General features: G+C 46.8%; 1 protein-coding gene across 1 annotated transcript; it reads right to left on the bottom strand.

The window, feature by feature from the left end:
* Positions 1 to 273: 273 nt before the first annotated feature.
* Positions 274 to 15,038, bottom strand: TMEM138 (transmembrane protein 138). Its single transcript, XM_089655014.1, has 5 exons — positions 14,834 to 15,038; positions 10,888 to 11,031; positions 10,632 to 10,803; positions 10,461 to 10,536; positions 274 to 4,225 (listed from the first exon to the last, which is right to left on the bottom strand). Exons 2-5 carry the CDS (start codon positions 11,013 to 11,015, stop codon positions 4,113 to 4,115), a joined length of 489 nt encoding a protein of 162 aa, XP_089511140.1. The 5' UTR covers positions 11,016 to 11,031; positions 14,834 to 15,038; the 3' UTR covers positions 274 to 4,112.
* Positions 15,039 to 15,058: the final 20 nt, after the last annotated feature.

The raw sequence follows: 15,058 nt of genomic DNA, 5'->3' as shown, positions 1-15,058 counted from the left end.
GTCTAAGGACCTGATACCTACAGGGGAACCCTGCTGAGCCAGTAAAAGGGCAAAACAGCAACCCGCTTCCCTGATCTTCACAGCTAGGGGCGACCGCAGGCCATCCAATTTAGAAAAAGAACAAACGTTACGATGGAAGTGGTTTTTGATTGCAATGTGTTTCCTGTAGAGGAAGGACCTATCATCTCTTAGGCTGCTGTCCTGGAAGATTATTGGGGAATTATCAATTCCTCCTATGCTTTACGTTCAGAAACTCCACACAGGACAAAATCATTACCTTTTAATTATATTTAATAAAATGATCAAAAGTTGATCTAAAAAAACCACAAACAATTTTCTAAAAAAATATTTTCAATATCTACAAAGTACATTTTTGTTCATTGTAAACACAAATTACATAAATATTGCAATCTTAAAAATACTGGAAGAAACATTAAGGGCTCATTCACACTACTGCATTTTTATAACACTTGCGGCAACACATGCTAAATCATTCCCGAATGGCCCCCCAATGCACCTTGCCAGCGGACGTGCGCAGTGAGAAATGGTACATGCACTTTTTTGGTTTATTATGCAGCTCCTTCAAATGCAGATTAAAATGGAACTGTAATCAGAAAATTAATTCTTGCTAGATCACTTCAGGCTGGCCCCTTTTGCAGGTATAGCTATGTAAAACATTAAAAATAATTGCCTACTGTTTAAAATCCAGTTATACACGGTCTCACCCTGCTCTGCACATGCTCAGTTGCTCTCTATGTTTCTGCACTGTGCTGCAAATCTAAAGGCTGATTTGCTGACAGCCTAAAGATTTACTGCTGCTCAGGGGCTATGGAGTTCAGCAAAATGGCAGCCTCCAGCAAGAAGAAATGAGAGCAATGCTGGAGGCAATTTACAGCATACACTCATTTTGGTAGTATAATTATTTATGTGGAATGTTGCTAAAGAACATTATTTTTTATCAAGTTGTTATGGGTAAAGTTCCACTTTAATGTGCAGCATAACGCATGCTAATACACGTATGCTAATGAACCACAATAGTGTGAATGGGCCTTTAAAGGGTAGCTCCACTTTTGTGGGAAAAATTGCATATAAAAGTGCAGCACAAGCCATAGTCTAATTCAGGGGCGGACTGACAACTCATGGGGCCCCCGGCAATAGGGGATCATGGGGCCCCTGTGTCCTTGCCCAAACTCAAAAAAGCCTATGAAAAAGGTACCAGGGGCATCTCATGGGGCCCCCTACTGACCCCGGGCCCTTGGGCAGTGCCCTAGTTGCCAAATGGTCAGTCCGCCCCTGGTCTAATTTAATGTTATTACAAATTGTCTTTCCTTTTCAATCTGCACTAAGATAAGTCAGATTTTAAGCATCCTCTGCAACAAAAATTTAATTTTTGGTGACATACACTCCCAAAAGATTAATTCTAAACGGATTGGGACCCTTCAACGTTCCTCATTAGAAAACTGCAAGTGCATCAGCTGATTAATGATGAATAAAATCACTCACTCATACTGTATTCTGCACATTGACATAATCAAGCAAAAATATATTCCGGCTGAGTAGACACAGGTGGGAATCTGCAACAGTTTGTCAAAATCCTTGCAATGTACACCGATCATCAAGAGTGAACTGAGATTTTTCTACAAAAATGGAGTTACTCTTTAAGCTCTTATCTGTTTATGATAATGTATACATTAAGGCATGGTTATTACAGTCATTTTTAAACTTTCATCAGTAAAATGGCAATCCCCTCAACAAGTATGCTGATATGTGGTGGTTTAGCAGCTCACCGGCTGGCTTGTCCAGCTTTGTGTAGCTTGCGGCTAATTGGACTTTTCAATGCAATGCAGTTTTGTCCCCAGAAACCCACCAAAAGAACAAAAGTTCTGGTAATGCTCCAGCAGTTATTAAACCAGCAGCGGGCACTGCACTGGAAACTGCTGGTCATGGCAAAACCAGATTACATTGAAGAGTCAGAAACAGAATGTGGTTTCCTTAAAACAGGAAATAAATTATAAAGCTTCACAACACCACATTATATTGTAATTCTAAGAATCTGTTAGAAAGATAAAGTTGAACTCGAGGTAAGCAGCTAAATATACAGATCAAATGCATATATAGAAGCTGTTTTACCCATAAACGGATTTTTATTTGTCTATTCTGTTCTGAGGTTTTTCTAAGTACTGCCATACAGCATATCCATGTCTGGCACAGAAGGGAACTTGACTTAAAAAATATTTTTATTGATGTAGTAGGGCAACAGAGCTGCATTCATTTGTGTCTTTGATATATGCCCTGAGTTTAGCTTTAAGTTACTGACTTTTAAGACTTCTTGGGTCCATAGCGACAAAGCTGTGAATTCCCTGTTGTTTACAGCAGCTGATCAGGAATACAAAGATGTCTGTTTTAGCAGAAGAAATTATACTCCAAGGTGGAAGGGAAGTAGGGGGCAAGAACAGTGCCAGGTACAATAGTAAGGAAATCATTACACTGGTGTCCTTATGTGGTATAAGAAGCCAGCATGTGGCCCACGTACCAGACTTTACTTTCACACTTCTGCAACTTGTCATGCGACTTTGGACAAGTCAAAGCCCATTGTTTTCAATGGAACCTGTTAGGATCTATGCGACTTATGCAGGCCATACATGATTCGAATTCTGAACGATTTTTCGTCCAAAAATCAAAAACGTTGTTTGCTCAGTAATCCGATGGTGCCATCAATGATTTCAAAAATCGGCCGACCAAGTCATAAAGGTCACCCCATATAACAGGTGAAACCTCTGTTCCTTCAAGGTCACTGCTCATGCGCATATTCTTTTTAGAAAGATGATCGTACGATTTGACCATCGAGTTGAAAATCGGTCGTTTTTCACTAATTTTCCAACATGCCTGATCACAGAAAAGGGGAGGAACCACGAACATCGGCCGGTGCCACTGACCCACTAACAGAGCGTAAATTACCCGATTATTCTTAGGCCCGATTTTCGGACAAAAAAAACGGTCGAATTTCGACCCAGGTATGGCCTGCATTAGTCGCAGCAACTTTGAAAAGGTTCCTACTTTGTTGCAACTTTGATGCACCTCGAGTGCCAGAGAGTGTAAAGTTACATCACAGTTGCACTGGAAATCGTGCAACTTTGGAATCGCACAAGAGTGAACGGAGCCTAAATGATGTTTTAGAAGTAACACAACTTACAACCTTTACACAGCAAAAACTAATAGAAATTGGAAATTTTCTTGAATTTGTTTAGTAAAAAAAAGTGGATACTTGCAAATTAGTCTGCTTTGCAATCAACTTGCCATCCATATGTGGCAAAGGCATCTGTTGCACAAGGGAAACATTCAGGAGAACATAGTGTAAATACAATAAGCCAACAATATTACTCTAAAGCTTTGAGTACAAAGTGTAAGTCTCACACCTTGGAGAGTAATTAGCCTTGGCTCCTTAATTGGATTTCCAGATATTATGAGAATGGAAACCAGCAAGCTGTTTTTGACTCTTCCATTCAGAAAACAATCCACGCCAGTGTTCTACCATACGGGTAAAGACTAGCTACTGCATCTTCCTTCTTACAAAAAAATTATGTCCCTAATATGATCTAAAAATTGGAATTATTTTCTGGAAGCTACTAGCCTACCCAACTCAAACTTCTATGGTAGGTTTTATCCTTTCGACATTCTTTGGTTTTAAGAGCACACCAATACTTCAGGCCTTTAGTTCTATGGACATATTATTTCAGATGAAGAGTCATTTTAGCAGTGTAAACAACAGCAGGACGTGGGTCTCACTATAGGAGCAAATCATCCATTTTAGTACACAGGCACGTCTAATGCTGAAGGGGTATTTGCACAATAACTGTATGTGAATAGGGTACACATCAAGAGTGCACAATCAGCCATGAACAGGCACATGATACAGGGTGTGGCTCCGAATTTCTTTTGTGTAAAAACAATTCCTAATTAGGTTCAGTCTGGCATTGGGGGTTCAAGACAAACGCATTTTCCACAAAATAAAGCTTGTGCAGTCTTCCATGTCTGCGATGAATGAAGCACCCATCAAGACTTCAGCTATCACCGCACAAGATAGGAGACTGTCCGTTTCTTGGAGACTGCGTTCAACCTTGAACCCTTGCAAATTCACTGCGAAGCCAGAGAGAGTCATGATAGAAGCGGGAATCTCCCAGATTCAGAGCTGTTCTCTTGTAGAAGTAGAAATAAAACACGGCCACTGTCAGAAGAAAGAACAATAGAGTTAAAACCTGCACATTCCCAAAAGCAAGGAAACTAAAGTCAAGATGAAACAGTTTAGCTGGTGGCCATAACAGGGCACATAGCATCTGTAACCAGGTCCATATTCTTTATTTTAAATTTGGCTAGCTTCCTCTACATACATTTGGGTAAATCCAGCTTTAGAAATAGTGGCTTATGAAGTTTGTTTCATGGACCACCAAAGCTTGATAGCATGCCCTGGGTGATACCTACCAATCCTCTTTTACTCTGCTGTAGATTTTGCTGTAATTGGTGTCAGAGGGCAGTAGGTACGTTGAGCCTGTTGTTGTTATATGTCCTCCCTAAACCTGCTAGAACTCTAATTAATGATGGCAGGGAGAACATACTTCTTGTTGTGTCTTTCCCATGTCAATAGCCAAAGTGCTGTTCTAATATAGACAGAGCTTATTTCTAACACCAGGAGGAACCCAGCATGGGTGATAAGTGTCCAAATCATTGTGCTCTTTGAGCCACTTTCCGGGTTCAATGAATAGAGGAGTGGCGGGGAGCACTGGCAAAGTGAGCAACAGGGGGTTGGGGCACAGACACTATAGAGGCTCCCTTCTAATATACTGGGTTTCAAATAGAACCTATTTGAACAGCTATTATTGCTCAGTTGAAGCTCTCAACCAGTGTTGGAGGCTGCCATTACTGGACTCTCAGGGCAGTGCTAGTTCTGTGAAAGGCCACAGCTCCAGCATTGACAATTACATTGCCTTGATTCTGAGATTCAGACAATAAGAGCCTCCAGAATAGAATGGGAGCCTGAGCTGTGGCAGATAACTGTTGTCCAGACAGACCTCCTTTACATCTCACATAACCTGAAGAGTGATACAATTAGTAGAATCTGTATTGTATGGGTGTCATCATTCCTTATTATTGTAACTAACCACAAATTGGAACTACATCAATAGAAAATCCATGCCCGATCTTCCTTTTTTATTTTTTTTTTTAAAAGGATTTAGGTTTGAGTGTTATTATTATTATTATTATTATACAGTATTTATAAAGCGCCAATAGTTCGCTCAGCGCTGTACATTATAAAGGGGGACAGAACATGTGACAGAACAATACCAATACAATGCAAAACATGAGGGTATCGAGGGCCCTGCTCTTTCAAGCTTACAATCTAGGAGGGAGGGGATGGTGGCACAGGAGGAGATAGCTGTGGGGGATGGAGTGGTAGGAAGAGTGGAGGAGGTCGGCAAGTTAGCAGGGGGCGGGGTAGGCTTCCCTGAAGAGATGGGTTTTCAGGGTGCGCCTAAAGGAGAGGAGAGTAGGTGATAATCTGATGGGTTGGGGCAGGGAGTTCCAGAGGATGGGTGACACCCTGGAGAAGTCCTGGAGGCGGGCATGGGAGGAGGAGACCAGGGAACTAGAGAGAAGGAGGTCTTGTGAGGAGCGGAGTGTGCGTGTTGGGCGGTACTTGGATATTAGGTCAGAGATGTAGTTCGGGGCAGTATGGTGGACAGCTTTGTACGTCAGCGTTAGGATTTTGAATTTGATCCGTTGCGCAATCGGAAGCCAGTGGAGGGATTGGCAGAGGGGGGTGGCGGAAACGGAGCGGTTGGAAAGGTGAATGAGTCTGGCAGCCGTATTCAGGATGGACTGAAGCGGGGATAGCCAGCGGCGAGGCAGGCCAGTGAGGAGGGAGTTGCAGTAGTCGAGTCGTGATATGATGAGGGAGTGGATGAGCTGTTTAGTGGTTTCTGGAGTTAGGAACGTGCGGATTTTGGCGATGTTGCGGAGGTGGAGTCTGCACGAGTTTGTTAAAGAGTGGACTTGGGGCTGGAAGGATAGGTTGGAGTCCAAAATGACACCAAGTACTCTGGCCTGCGGGGCGGGATTGATGGTGGCGTTGTTGGACATGATGGAGAAGTCAATGGGGGGTGGTGTCCGGGCTGGAGGGAAGACAAGAAACTCGGTTTTGGAGAGGTTCAGTTTAAGGAAGTGGAGCGACATCCAGTCTGATATGTCGCTCAACAGGTGTGTGATTCGGGTGGAGACCGAGGGGGTGAGGTGGGGGGTTGAGAGATAGATTTGTGTGTCGTCGGCATAGAGGTGGTAGTTGAAGCCGTGAGAGTGTATGAGTTGGCCAAGGGAGGAGGTGTAGATGGAGAAGAGAAGGGGCCCGAGGACAGAGCCTTGAGGGACCCCAACAGAGAGGGGGAGTGAGAGGGAGGTGGTGGCATTATAGGTAACGCTGAAAGAGCGTTGTGACAGGTAGGATGAGAGCCAGGAGAGAGCAGAATCTCTGAGGCCGAGGGAGTGTAGTTTTTTGAGGAGGAGGGGGTGGTCGACTGTGTCGAAGGCCGCAGAGAGGTCAAGGAGTAGGAGCACTGAATAGTGGCCATTAGCTTTGGCGGTTAGCAGGTCGTTGGAGAGTTTGAGTAAGGCAGTTTCGGTGGAGTGTAGGGGACGGAAGCCGGACTGTAGGGGATCGAGGAGGTTGTTGTCGTTGAGGTGAGAGCATAGGCGGGTGTAGACTAGGCGCTCGAGGAGTTTAGATGTAAATGGGAGCAGGGAGATGGGTCTGAGGTTGTTCGGGTCATTGGGGTCCAGGGAGGGCTTTTTAAGTATGGGGGTGATGTGTGCATGTTTCAGAGGGGAAGGGAAAGTGCCGGAGGAGAGGGAGAGATTGAAGATGTAAGTGAGGGAGCGTAGGATGGAGGGGGAGGGAGGTTGTAGGAGTTGTGAGGGGATAGGGTCAAGGGGGCAGGTGGTGAGGCGGGCATCAGAGAGGATCTTGGAGACTTCTTCGATGGTAGTAAGGTCAAAGGTGCGGAGTGTTGGGGGAGCTTCAGTATGAGGAATGTAGGGTGGGGTGGGAGAGGAGGTCAGAGCAGTGGTGGGGCCGTGGGAGAGGGGTGTAGAGGGGGTAGCTGAGTGAGGGGGAAGGGGGTTGGAGGGAGTTTGAGCAGCGACGAAGTCCCTGTGGGTTATGTCGAGGGGGAGGGGGGATGAGGGGGTAGCTGTGTGAGAGGGGACGGGTTGAGAAGGCGTGTGAGTTGCGGCAATGTCCTTGCGAATTGTGTCAATCTTGTTTTTGAAGTGATTGGCAATCTCAAGGGCAGTGAGTGAGGTGCTGGGTGGAGGTGGGGGTGGCGAGAGTAGAGAGTTGAAGGTGGAGAAGAGTCGGCGAGGATTGGAGGAGAGGGCCTTGATGAGGGTCAGGAAGTAGGCTTGTTTGGCAGTATGGAGGGAGGAGGTGTAGGTGTGGAAGGCAGATTTGTATCGGGTGAAGGCTTGTTGGGATTTGGTTTTGCGCCATAGTCGCTCCAGGGCACGACTGTGTCGTTTGAGGGTTTTGGTGTGATCAGTCTGCCAGGGCTGGAGCGGTCGGGGTCTGATGTTGCGTGTGGTTAAAGGCGCTAGTGAGTCAAGGGCTGTTGACAGCGCATTGTTGTAGGCGGTCATAGCCAAGTCGGGGCAGGACAGGGGGAGGATGTGGTCATGGAGTTGATCAACTGCGGAGTGGAGGGAGGCAGGGTTAAGGTTGCGGAGGTTACGGCTGGTAGTAGTGTGACATTTGGAGGGGTAGGCATTGGAGGATGAGGAGATAGAGAAGGTAATCAGGTTGTGGTCAGAGAGAGGGAAGGGGGTGTTAGTGAGGTTGTGGGGAGCGCAGCGGTTGGAGAAGACAAGATCAAGGATATTACCGTCGGAGTGGGTGGTGGATTGTATGCACTGTGCAAGTGCAAAGGAGGAGGTTAAGTGGAGGAGACGGGCTGTGTCCGGGTTGTCGAGGTTGACAGGGATGTTGAAATCCCCAAGGATGATAGTGGGTAGCTCAGAGGAGAGGAAGAAGGGTAGCCAGGAGGAGAAGTCTTCCAGGAAGCGGGGTATGGATCCAGGAGGCCGGTATATCACAGCAATCTTTAGGGGGGTTGGGGAGAATAGTCGGACGCAGTGGGCCTCGAAGGAGGAGAAGGATAGGGAGGGGGGGTTTGGGAGGACTCGGAAGGTGCTCAGCGGTGACAGGAGCAGGCCAACCCCACCACCTTTACGACCGTTGGGCCTGGGTGAGTGGGTCCAGGTGAGACCGCCGTAGGAGAGTGCAGCAGGGGAGGTAGAGTCAGTGGGCTGGATCCAGGTTTCCGTAATCGCCAGGAGGTTGAGGGAGCGGGAAACAAAGAGGTCGTGGATGGCGGTAAGCTTGTTGCACACCGATCGGGCGTTCAGGAGTGCACATGAAAACGGGGGGGAGATTTTAGGGAGCAGGGGGACAGATACTAAGTTGCGGGGGTTGCGGCAGGACGTGGAGGCGGGAGGGTTTTGTGCGGGTAAGGGAGGTGGTGGAGGGCCAGGATTCGGGGAGATGTCCCCCGCGGTTATGAGGAGGAGAAGGGTGAGAAAGGTGGCATGGGAGCGGGATGTGCAGGAGCGTGAGAAACTACTAGTGGAGGTGTTTGGGTCAGTGGGAGAGCGGAGTAATAGGAGGAGGTGGTAGGTGCCATAGAGGGGTGAGGGAAGCAGTGAGGGCACAATATACAAATGTTTGGGAGGAGCAGAGGGATATAGTGAATGGATTTTGGGAACAGAGGAGAGGAAAATGAGAAGGAGGAGTGGAAGAGGCATTTTGGGGAGGTGATGAAAGCAATAGTAGGGAGATGATAGCAATGAGGGGTAGATGTACAATTTTTTGGGGTGGAGCAGAGGGGTAAAGAAATGAGATTTGGGAACAGAGGATAGTAGTATGAAGAGGAGAAGAGGGGTGTATTATATAAAAGGTACACGGAGTGGGACTCAGGTATGTAAAAGATATTTCCCAGTGTGTTTCCTTGCAGTCTGTCCAGCATGCAGTAGAGTTTCTTGCTGTTGTTGTGTCTTCCTGCTGCTTAAGTTCTCCTGCTTTAGTTCAACTGCTGTGTTTAACTGCTCTGCACTCATTCAAAGCCGCACTCCATCATAAGCAGCACCCCCATCAGTGTTAGAGACTTTTGGAAAGTTAGAACAACTAAAAGAGAATCAGCACCAAATATAGAAGTTTCCCTGGTAGTCAGATGAGTAATGCTGCAGTTGGTTATATTGCAGAAACGTTTCCGTAATTAATCTCCTCCATTGACTTGAATGGATAAAGAGATTAAACAAAGACGTAAGAGACCTTTAGGTTTTTTTTCTATTTTAAGTATACTTTTGGAAGATTAAACTGAAGAGATTAACCTCACAGAAACCACCCAACAGCCTCTGATAAAAATAAGTTGTAGAAAATATTTTAGTTCTAAATCTGCTTTAGGCTCTGATGTCTCCTACTTTATCAAATGTTGCTGGCTTGGCAGCCATTACTGTACACATAGGGGATTCCATGTATACATAAATAGCTACTGGAAATCACACTAATCTGATTGTAACTGCCAGTCATGCACATTGCAACTCAAAGCAACCTAAAGAAAAAAAGCAGTACATGTAGGAAAATGTAAAGCCAGACTCCAGGGAACCTAGAAGCCCTCTCCCTTGCAGTGAGGCTGCACCTGCACTGTAAGGGCTAGATTCTCATTTATGTTTGAAGGACATAAAGGCAGCTTTACGTACCTGATCTTCTGCACCCCTGGCAGACAACACTTGCTCCAGTGGTGTACTGTTCCCCAGGGTCCTCACATTCTTCACACTTTTCCAAGAAGGGGAGTGATGAATCATCTGCCTGAATAATTGTAGAGTGCACTATGGATAGAAAGTGCCTGGCTTGACCCACTGATACTTACCTCTCAAACAATACCTCCCCAGCCCCTCCTCTGTCACTGCAAGCTCTAAATACTTGCTGCTTCCAGATACAAGGGAGCATGTGATCTCCTCCCATGATGCAGTGCTAGGGCCTAGCAGTCTGAACTTACTCTCATCCTGGAGGGGTAGCATTACTACTCTTTATAGGCTGAGACACCAGCAGACACTGGGTAGTCTGGTAATGGCTGGAACAGTGGGAGAAGCAGCAGGGGAGCACTAGCAAGAAGAGTATCAGTGGTTTGGAGTCGCCCCTTTAAATAGACACTGTCACTCTGCCCTGAATGGTGTCTCTTTAACACCTCCTAGATTGTAAGCTCCCAGGATCAGGCCCTCCTATCCCTCTTGTATTGAACTGTATTGTTGCTGTATTGTCTCCCTTTATATTGTAAAGCACTGAGCAAACTGATGTCGCTATATAAATCCTTTATAATAATTATAATTATATAATACCATTTAAATACACCTAGACTCACCAACTCTCTGCAGAACAAACAGTGCCTGGAGCCCATCAGTCCAAATGAAGGCATTTACTGTGTTCCACCGTAAGTTCTACAAGGAAAATACACGGCAATTCAGATGTTACAAATATCAGCTTCATTAAATTCCTTAGAAAGAGAAACCTTGTAATAAAAGAGGATCATTACCATGAGCCACACGTGCAATGCCACGCTGAGCCCTAAATGCAGAGCGCACAGGATGACAGTGACCTGAAAGCGCTGACATAGGAGGCCCAGGAGACCAGCTTGGAAGACAAAGGTGTTGAACAGCATGAGAAACAAGACAATGGCTGCAAATAGGATGCCCACATCCTGCAATCTGAAATGGAAAAGGACATGAAGATAACCATGATGGTTGCAGAACTCATTTATATTATTTATTAAAAAGACAACCAAGACTTACATGAAGAGCACAAGCTGGATAACTGGAGCTGAACGCAGCAACTCAGAGAATGAATTGACAAATAAGTCATATATCAGCAGCAGGGACTGCAGGGAAAGCACCAGGCTGTAGTTCCCAGGCTGCAGCATCCTCCAATACACTGACCTGCACAGAGAGACACAGAATATTAGATATGGAGACAGGGGAGCAAAATGGAAACCAGACCTGGATACAGGAAGGAACTTGTAATGATAATGAGATGTGTGTTCTGTTCCTCAGTACTTTGTCCCATCTTCTTTCATGCTGTCCAAGGCTAGCTGTGAGGTCAAAGAGTGCGCTCCTCCTCCCTGCAAGACCATCCGATAACACAGCTAGCAAGCAGGGTGTTGCTCTGACCGGCGGCACTTTTCTCCATCTCCATCTATTTTCCCAAGGCAACCGTCTCAAGAGGAATGCAGGAGGAGGGGGACTTGTCAGCTATATGGTCCAGGCAAGAGGACAAATGCTTGGATATGGAAAAAAGTGCCATCTGTTAAAGCAGCCATCTCCTTGCTAGCTGTGTTCTCGGATGGAGGAGTAGTTCACTGTCCAAACTCCCAGCTAGCCTTAGACATCTCATAGAAAATGGGACAAAGTAGTACATGCACTTTGTCTCCTGGAGAACAGAACATGTTAATAAAAATCATAGGCAGACTTCTTTATAGTCACTGCATTTTTTTTGCTGAGGCCAGAATGATGTGTCAATGTGTCTTGATCCTGCAGCATCCTGGGATACTCACATCACATATTTCCGGAGGCTGCAAGATTGGGCACACAGAGCAGACCTGTCATGTCATCAAGAGCTGGCTGCCTGAACCTGGGAAAGGGAACCAAGATGGTGGCGTGGTACCTGGATGTCATGCGAACAGTGGGAAAACAATGGAATTGTTGTGCAGGCGAGTGTGTGTTTTGAAGGTAACACAGCAATAAAGGTAAAGGGGAGTATCGCTTTACACTGTATCTGTAGCCAAAATGTTTTTCCTGATTTTTAAATAGAGAGGGTAAGGGTTGGAACCCCTGTCAAACTTTACTGCTATCCAGTGCTCCATTAGAGAGAACAATAGTTTACTAGACCGGAAGTGAAGGGAAAATTGCAAAAGGGACCCAGAGCACAATAAAAGGCTGACAGAGGATCTAGCAGTACATGTGCTGTGGAGTATCCCGAGGCCTCCTGGGATGTGTGACTTTAGTATACCAGGAGTAGTGATGAGCTAAAGTGTGTTCAGATCCAAGTCTGAACCCACCTGAGCGATCCTGCCAGAAAGCTATCACTGTACAGAGCCAATGGTAAACAGCTGCGGTGTGACTGCAGGGCATGGAGTGCTTTGGCCATTCATGATTGGCTCTGTACAATGACAGCTGCCTGTCGGGATTGCTCATCCCTGCTCAGGAAGCTGCAGGCAGCTGAATATGTCATTCTATCCTAGCAGAATCTAGGGAGTGTGGGGATGTGCTCCCCAAAAAGGAGGGGGGTAGGAGTGAAACACCACAAACGGGTGTGGGGGGGGGGTAAGGGTTCCTTCACACCTGCAAATGCACCTTGCCTCCAATTACATGTGAAAACTCCAATGGTGGTCCCCGCAATTAGCTGCAAGTAGGTTGCTCCACTGAAAGCAATGGCTGCCGACTCTCACAGCTAATTGCAGCCACTCATGTAAACGCTCATGCAGTGATCACATGCGAGTGATCGGCTCTAGCCATAGGCCGTCTGCATACATACATTAGATTGTACGCCCCTTGAGGGTTAGGGACTGATGTGGATGTACACTATATATGTAAAGCGCTGCGTAAATTGATGGCGCTATATAAGTACCTGAAATAAATAAATAATAAATCCCTATCACTTACATGTGACCTCTGCACGAGCAATTCGATTGAGTGGCCACAACAGCCTCCTATCGCTTTCAATGGTGCTGCCTCTCTCAGCCAATCACAGGAACCTTGGCATCTAACTGGAGGCTGGGTGCATTAACAGGTGTGAACGTACCCCAAGGCCACTTTTACATGGGTGTTCCATTTTTTCATCAGTTCAAGTCATGTTTTTTCCAAGAAAAAAACAGATCAGTTCACATCAGTTTTTGATCAATATTTGTCAGTTTTTCATCAATTTGTATCCGTTTTTCATGTTTTAGATCAGTTTACGTCTGTTTACATCTGTTTTTGTCCACGTAAACCTGTTTTTACATCCGTTCCATTTTTTTTTAACAGAAGAAAAATAGGGTTTTCTTCCGTTCAAAAAAACGGATGTTAACGGATGCAGACATGTAAATGGTTGTTCCCCCCACCCTGTGCCCCCCCATCCTCTCCATCACTACTAACAACGCCACCATCTTTCCCACCCCACACGCCAAAGTCCTGGGTGTCACCCTGGACTCCCACCTCTCCTTCCTACCCCACATCCAACTGCTATCTAGATCATGCAGGCTCCACCTCGGCAACATCTCCAAGATACGCACATTCCTCACCCCAGACACCACCAAACAACTCGTACACTCCCTCATCATCTCACGCCTGGACTACTGCAACTCCCTTCTCACTGGCCTACCCAAACGAACGCTATCCCCACTCCAGTCTATCCTAAACTCAGCGGCCAGACTCATCCACCTCACCAAGCACTCCACATCTGCCTCCCCCCTCTGCCAATACCTTAATTGGCTCCCGATTGCCCAACGCATCAAGTTCAAGCTGCTAACCCTGACCTACCATTCAGAATGCCGCCCCGAACTACATAACTGACCTGATACCCAGATACTACCCTACCCGTGCCCTCCGCTCCTCACAGGACCTCCTGCTCTCTAGCTCCCTGGTCTCCTCCTCCCACGCCCGATTGCAGGACTTCTATAGGACTTCCCCCATCCTCTGGAACTCCCTACCCCAATCCATCAGAATGTCACCTACCCTCCTCACCTTCAGGCACACCCTGAAAACCCTCCTCTTCAGGGAAGCCTATGCCAACCTCACCTAACACCAGACCTCACCTAACAACTAACCTCCTCCACTCCTCCCACCACTCCATCCCCCACAGCCATCTCCTCCTGTGCCACCTTCCCCTCCCTCCTAGATTGTGAGCTCGAAAGAGCAGGGCCCTCGAACCCCTCGTGTATTGTATTGTTACTGTCTTGTCTCATGTTATGTCCCCCTTGCTACTGTACAGAGCTGAGCATACCCTTTGGCGCTATATAAATACTGTATAATAATAATCATCTGTTTACATCCACTAGTCCATAGAAATACATGGGTGTCCAATTTTCATCTGTAAATGGACAGATGAAGAACGGACAAACATGTGAAAGGGGCCTATAGGTGATGCTTTAATGGTACCCGTCACAAAACTTCCCTGCTGAGATCCGCACAGGACAGATCCCTCTCTGGAAAGCGAGGCTAACGCTCCCCTATAAGGGCCCATTCACACAAAGCGCAATATGCATGGCCAGAATCAGGGGCAGACTGACCATTTGGAAACTCGGGCACTGCCGAGGGCCCGGGGTCAGTAGGAGGCCCCATGAGATGCCCCTGGTACCTTTTTCATAGGCTTTTTTGAATTTGGGCAAGGACACAGGGGCCCCATGACCCCCTATTGCCCGGGGGCCCCATGAGTTGTCAGACCTCCCCTGGCCAGACCGCGACTTGTCGTCCACATTCACATGTATGGGGGTCTGAAGGATCTCATTCACACAAAGGAACATGCAGGGAAAACAAGGCATCCCAGGTTGTCTGATCATCCTGCAGAATACAGACCCGGGGACGAGTACAGGATGACATGTGTCACTCTCTGACTGCTGGAGCACTAATACTCCCAGCACACCACTACTCCCAGAGCCCAGGCAGGACTGCAGTCCCCTTAGAGGAGCACACACTGCCATTACAGGGGGACGAGGAGGACAGTCCACATGTCACATAATACACAGGAGAACACATGGATACACACACGACTGCAGCGTACAGACCGCCGTCTCCAAGGCCCGATCAATCTAAACTTCCACCGCCATCATCCTGCTGTGAGCGATGCCATGACAACAATGATCCAAAGCCATGTGATCCTGACGTACGGCGACGTTCCCACCGAGGGCGGCCATATTGGAGGTGGGCAGATTGGAGGGTTTGTATTTCCTCTCACTCTGCTGTAGAGAGATCAGCCAGGAATTCTGCTCTG

This window comes from Staurois parvus, unplaced genomic scaffold (assembly GCF_062004578.1).
Source record: "Staurois parvus isolate SC_StPar_1 unplaced genomic scaffold, SC_StPar_1.0 ptg000818l, whole genome shotgun sequence".
Classification (NCBI taxonomy): Eukaryota; Metazoa; Chordata; class Amphibia; order Anura; family Ranidae; genus Staurois; species Staurois parvus.
Note: the sequence above shows the minus strand (reverse complement) of the source record. Positions and strands in the feature narration are given on the sequence as shown.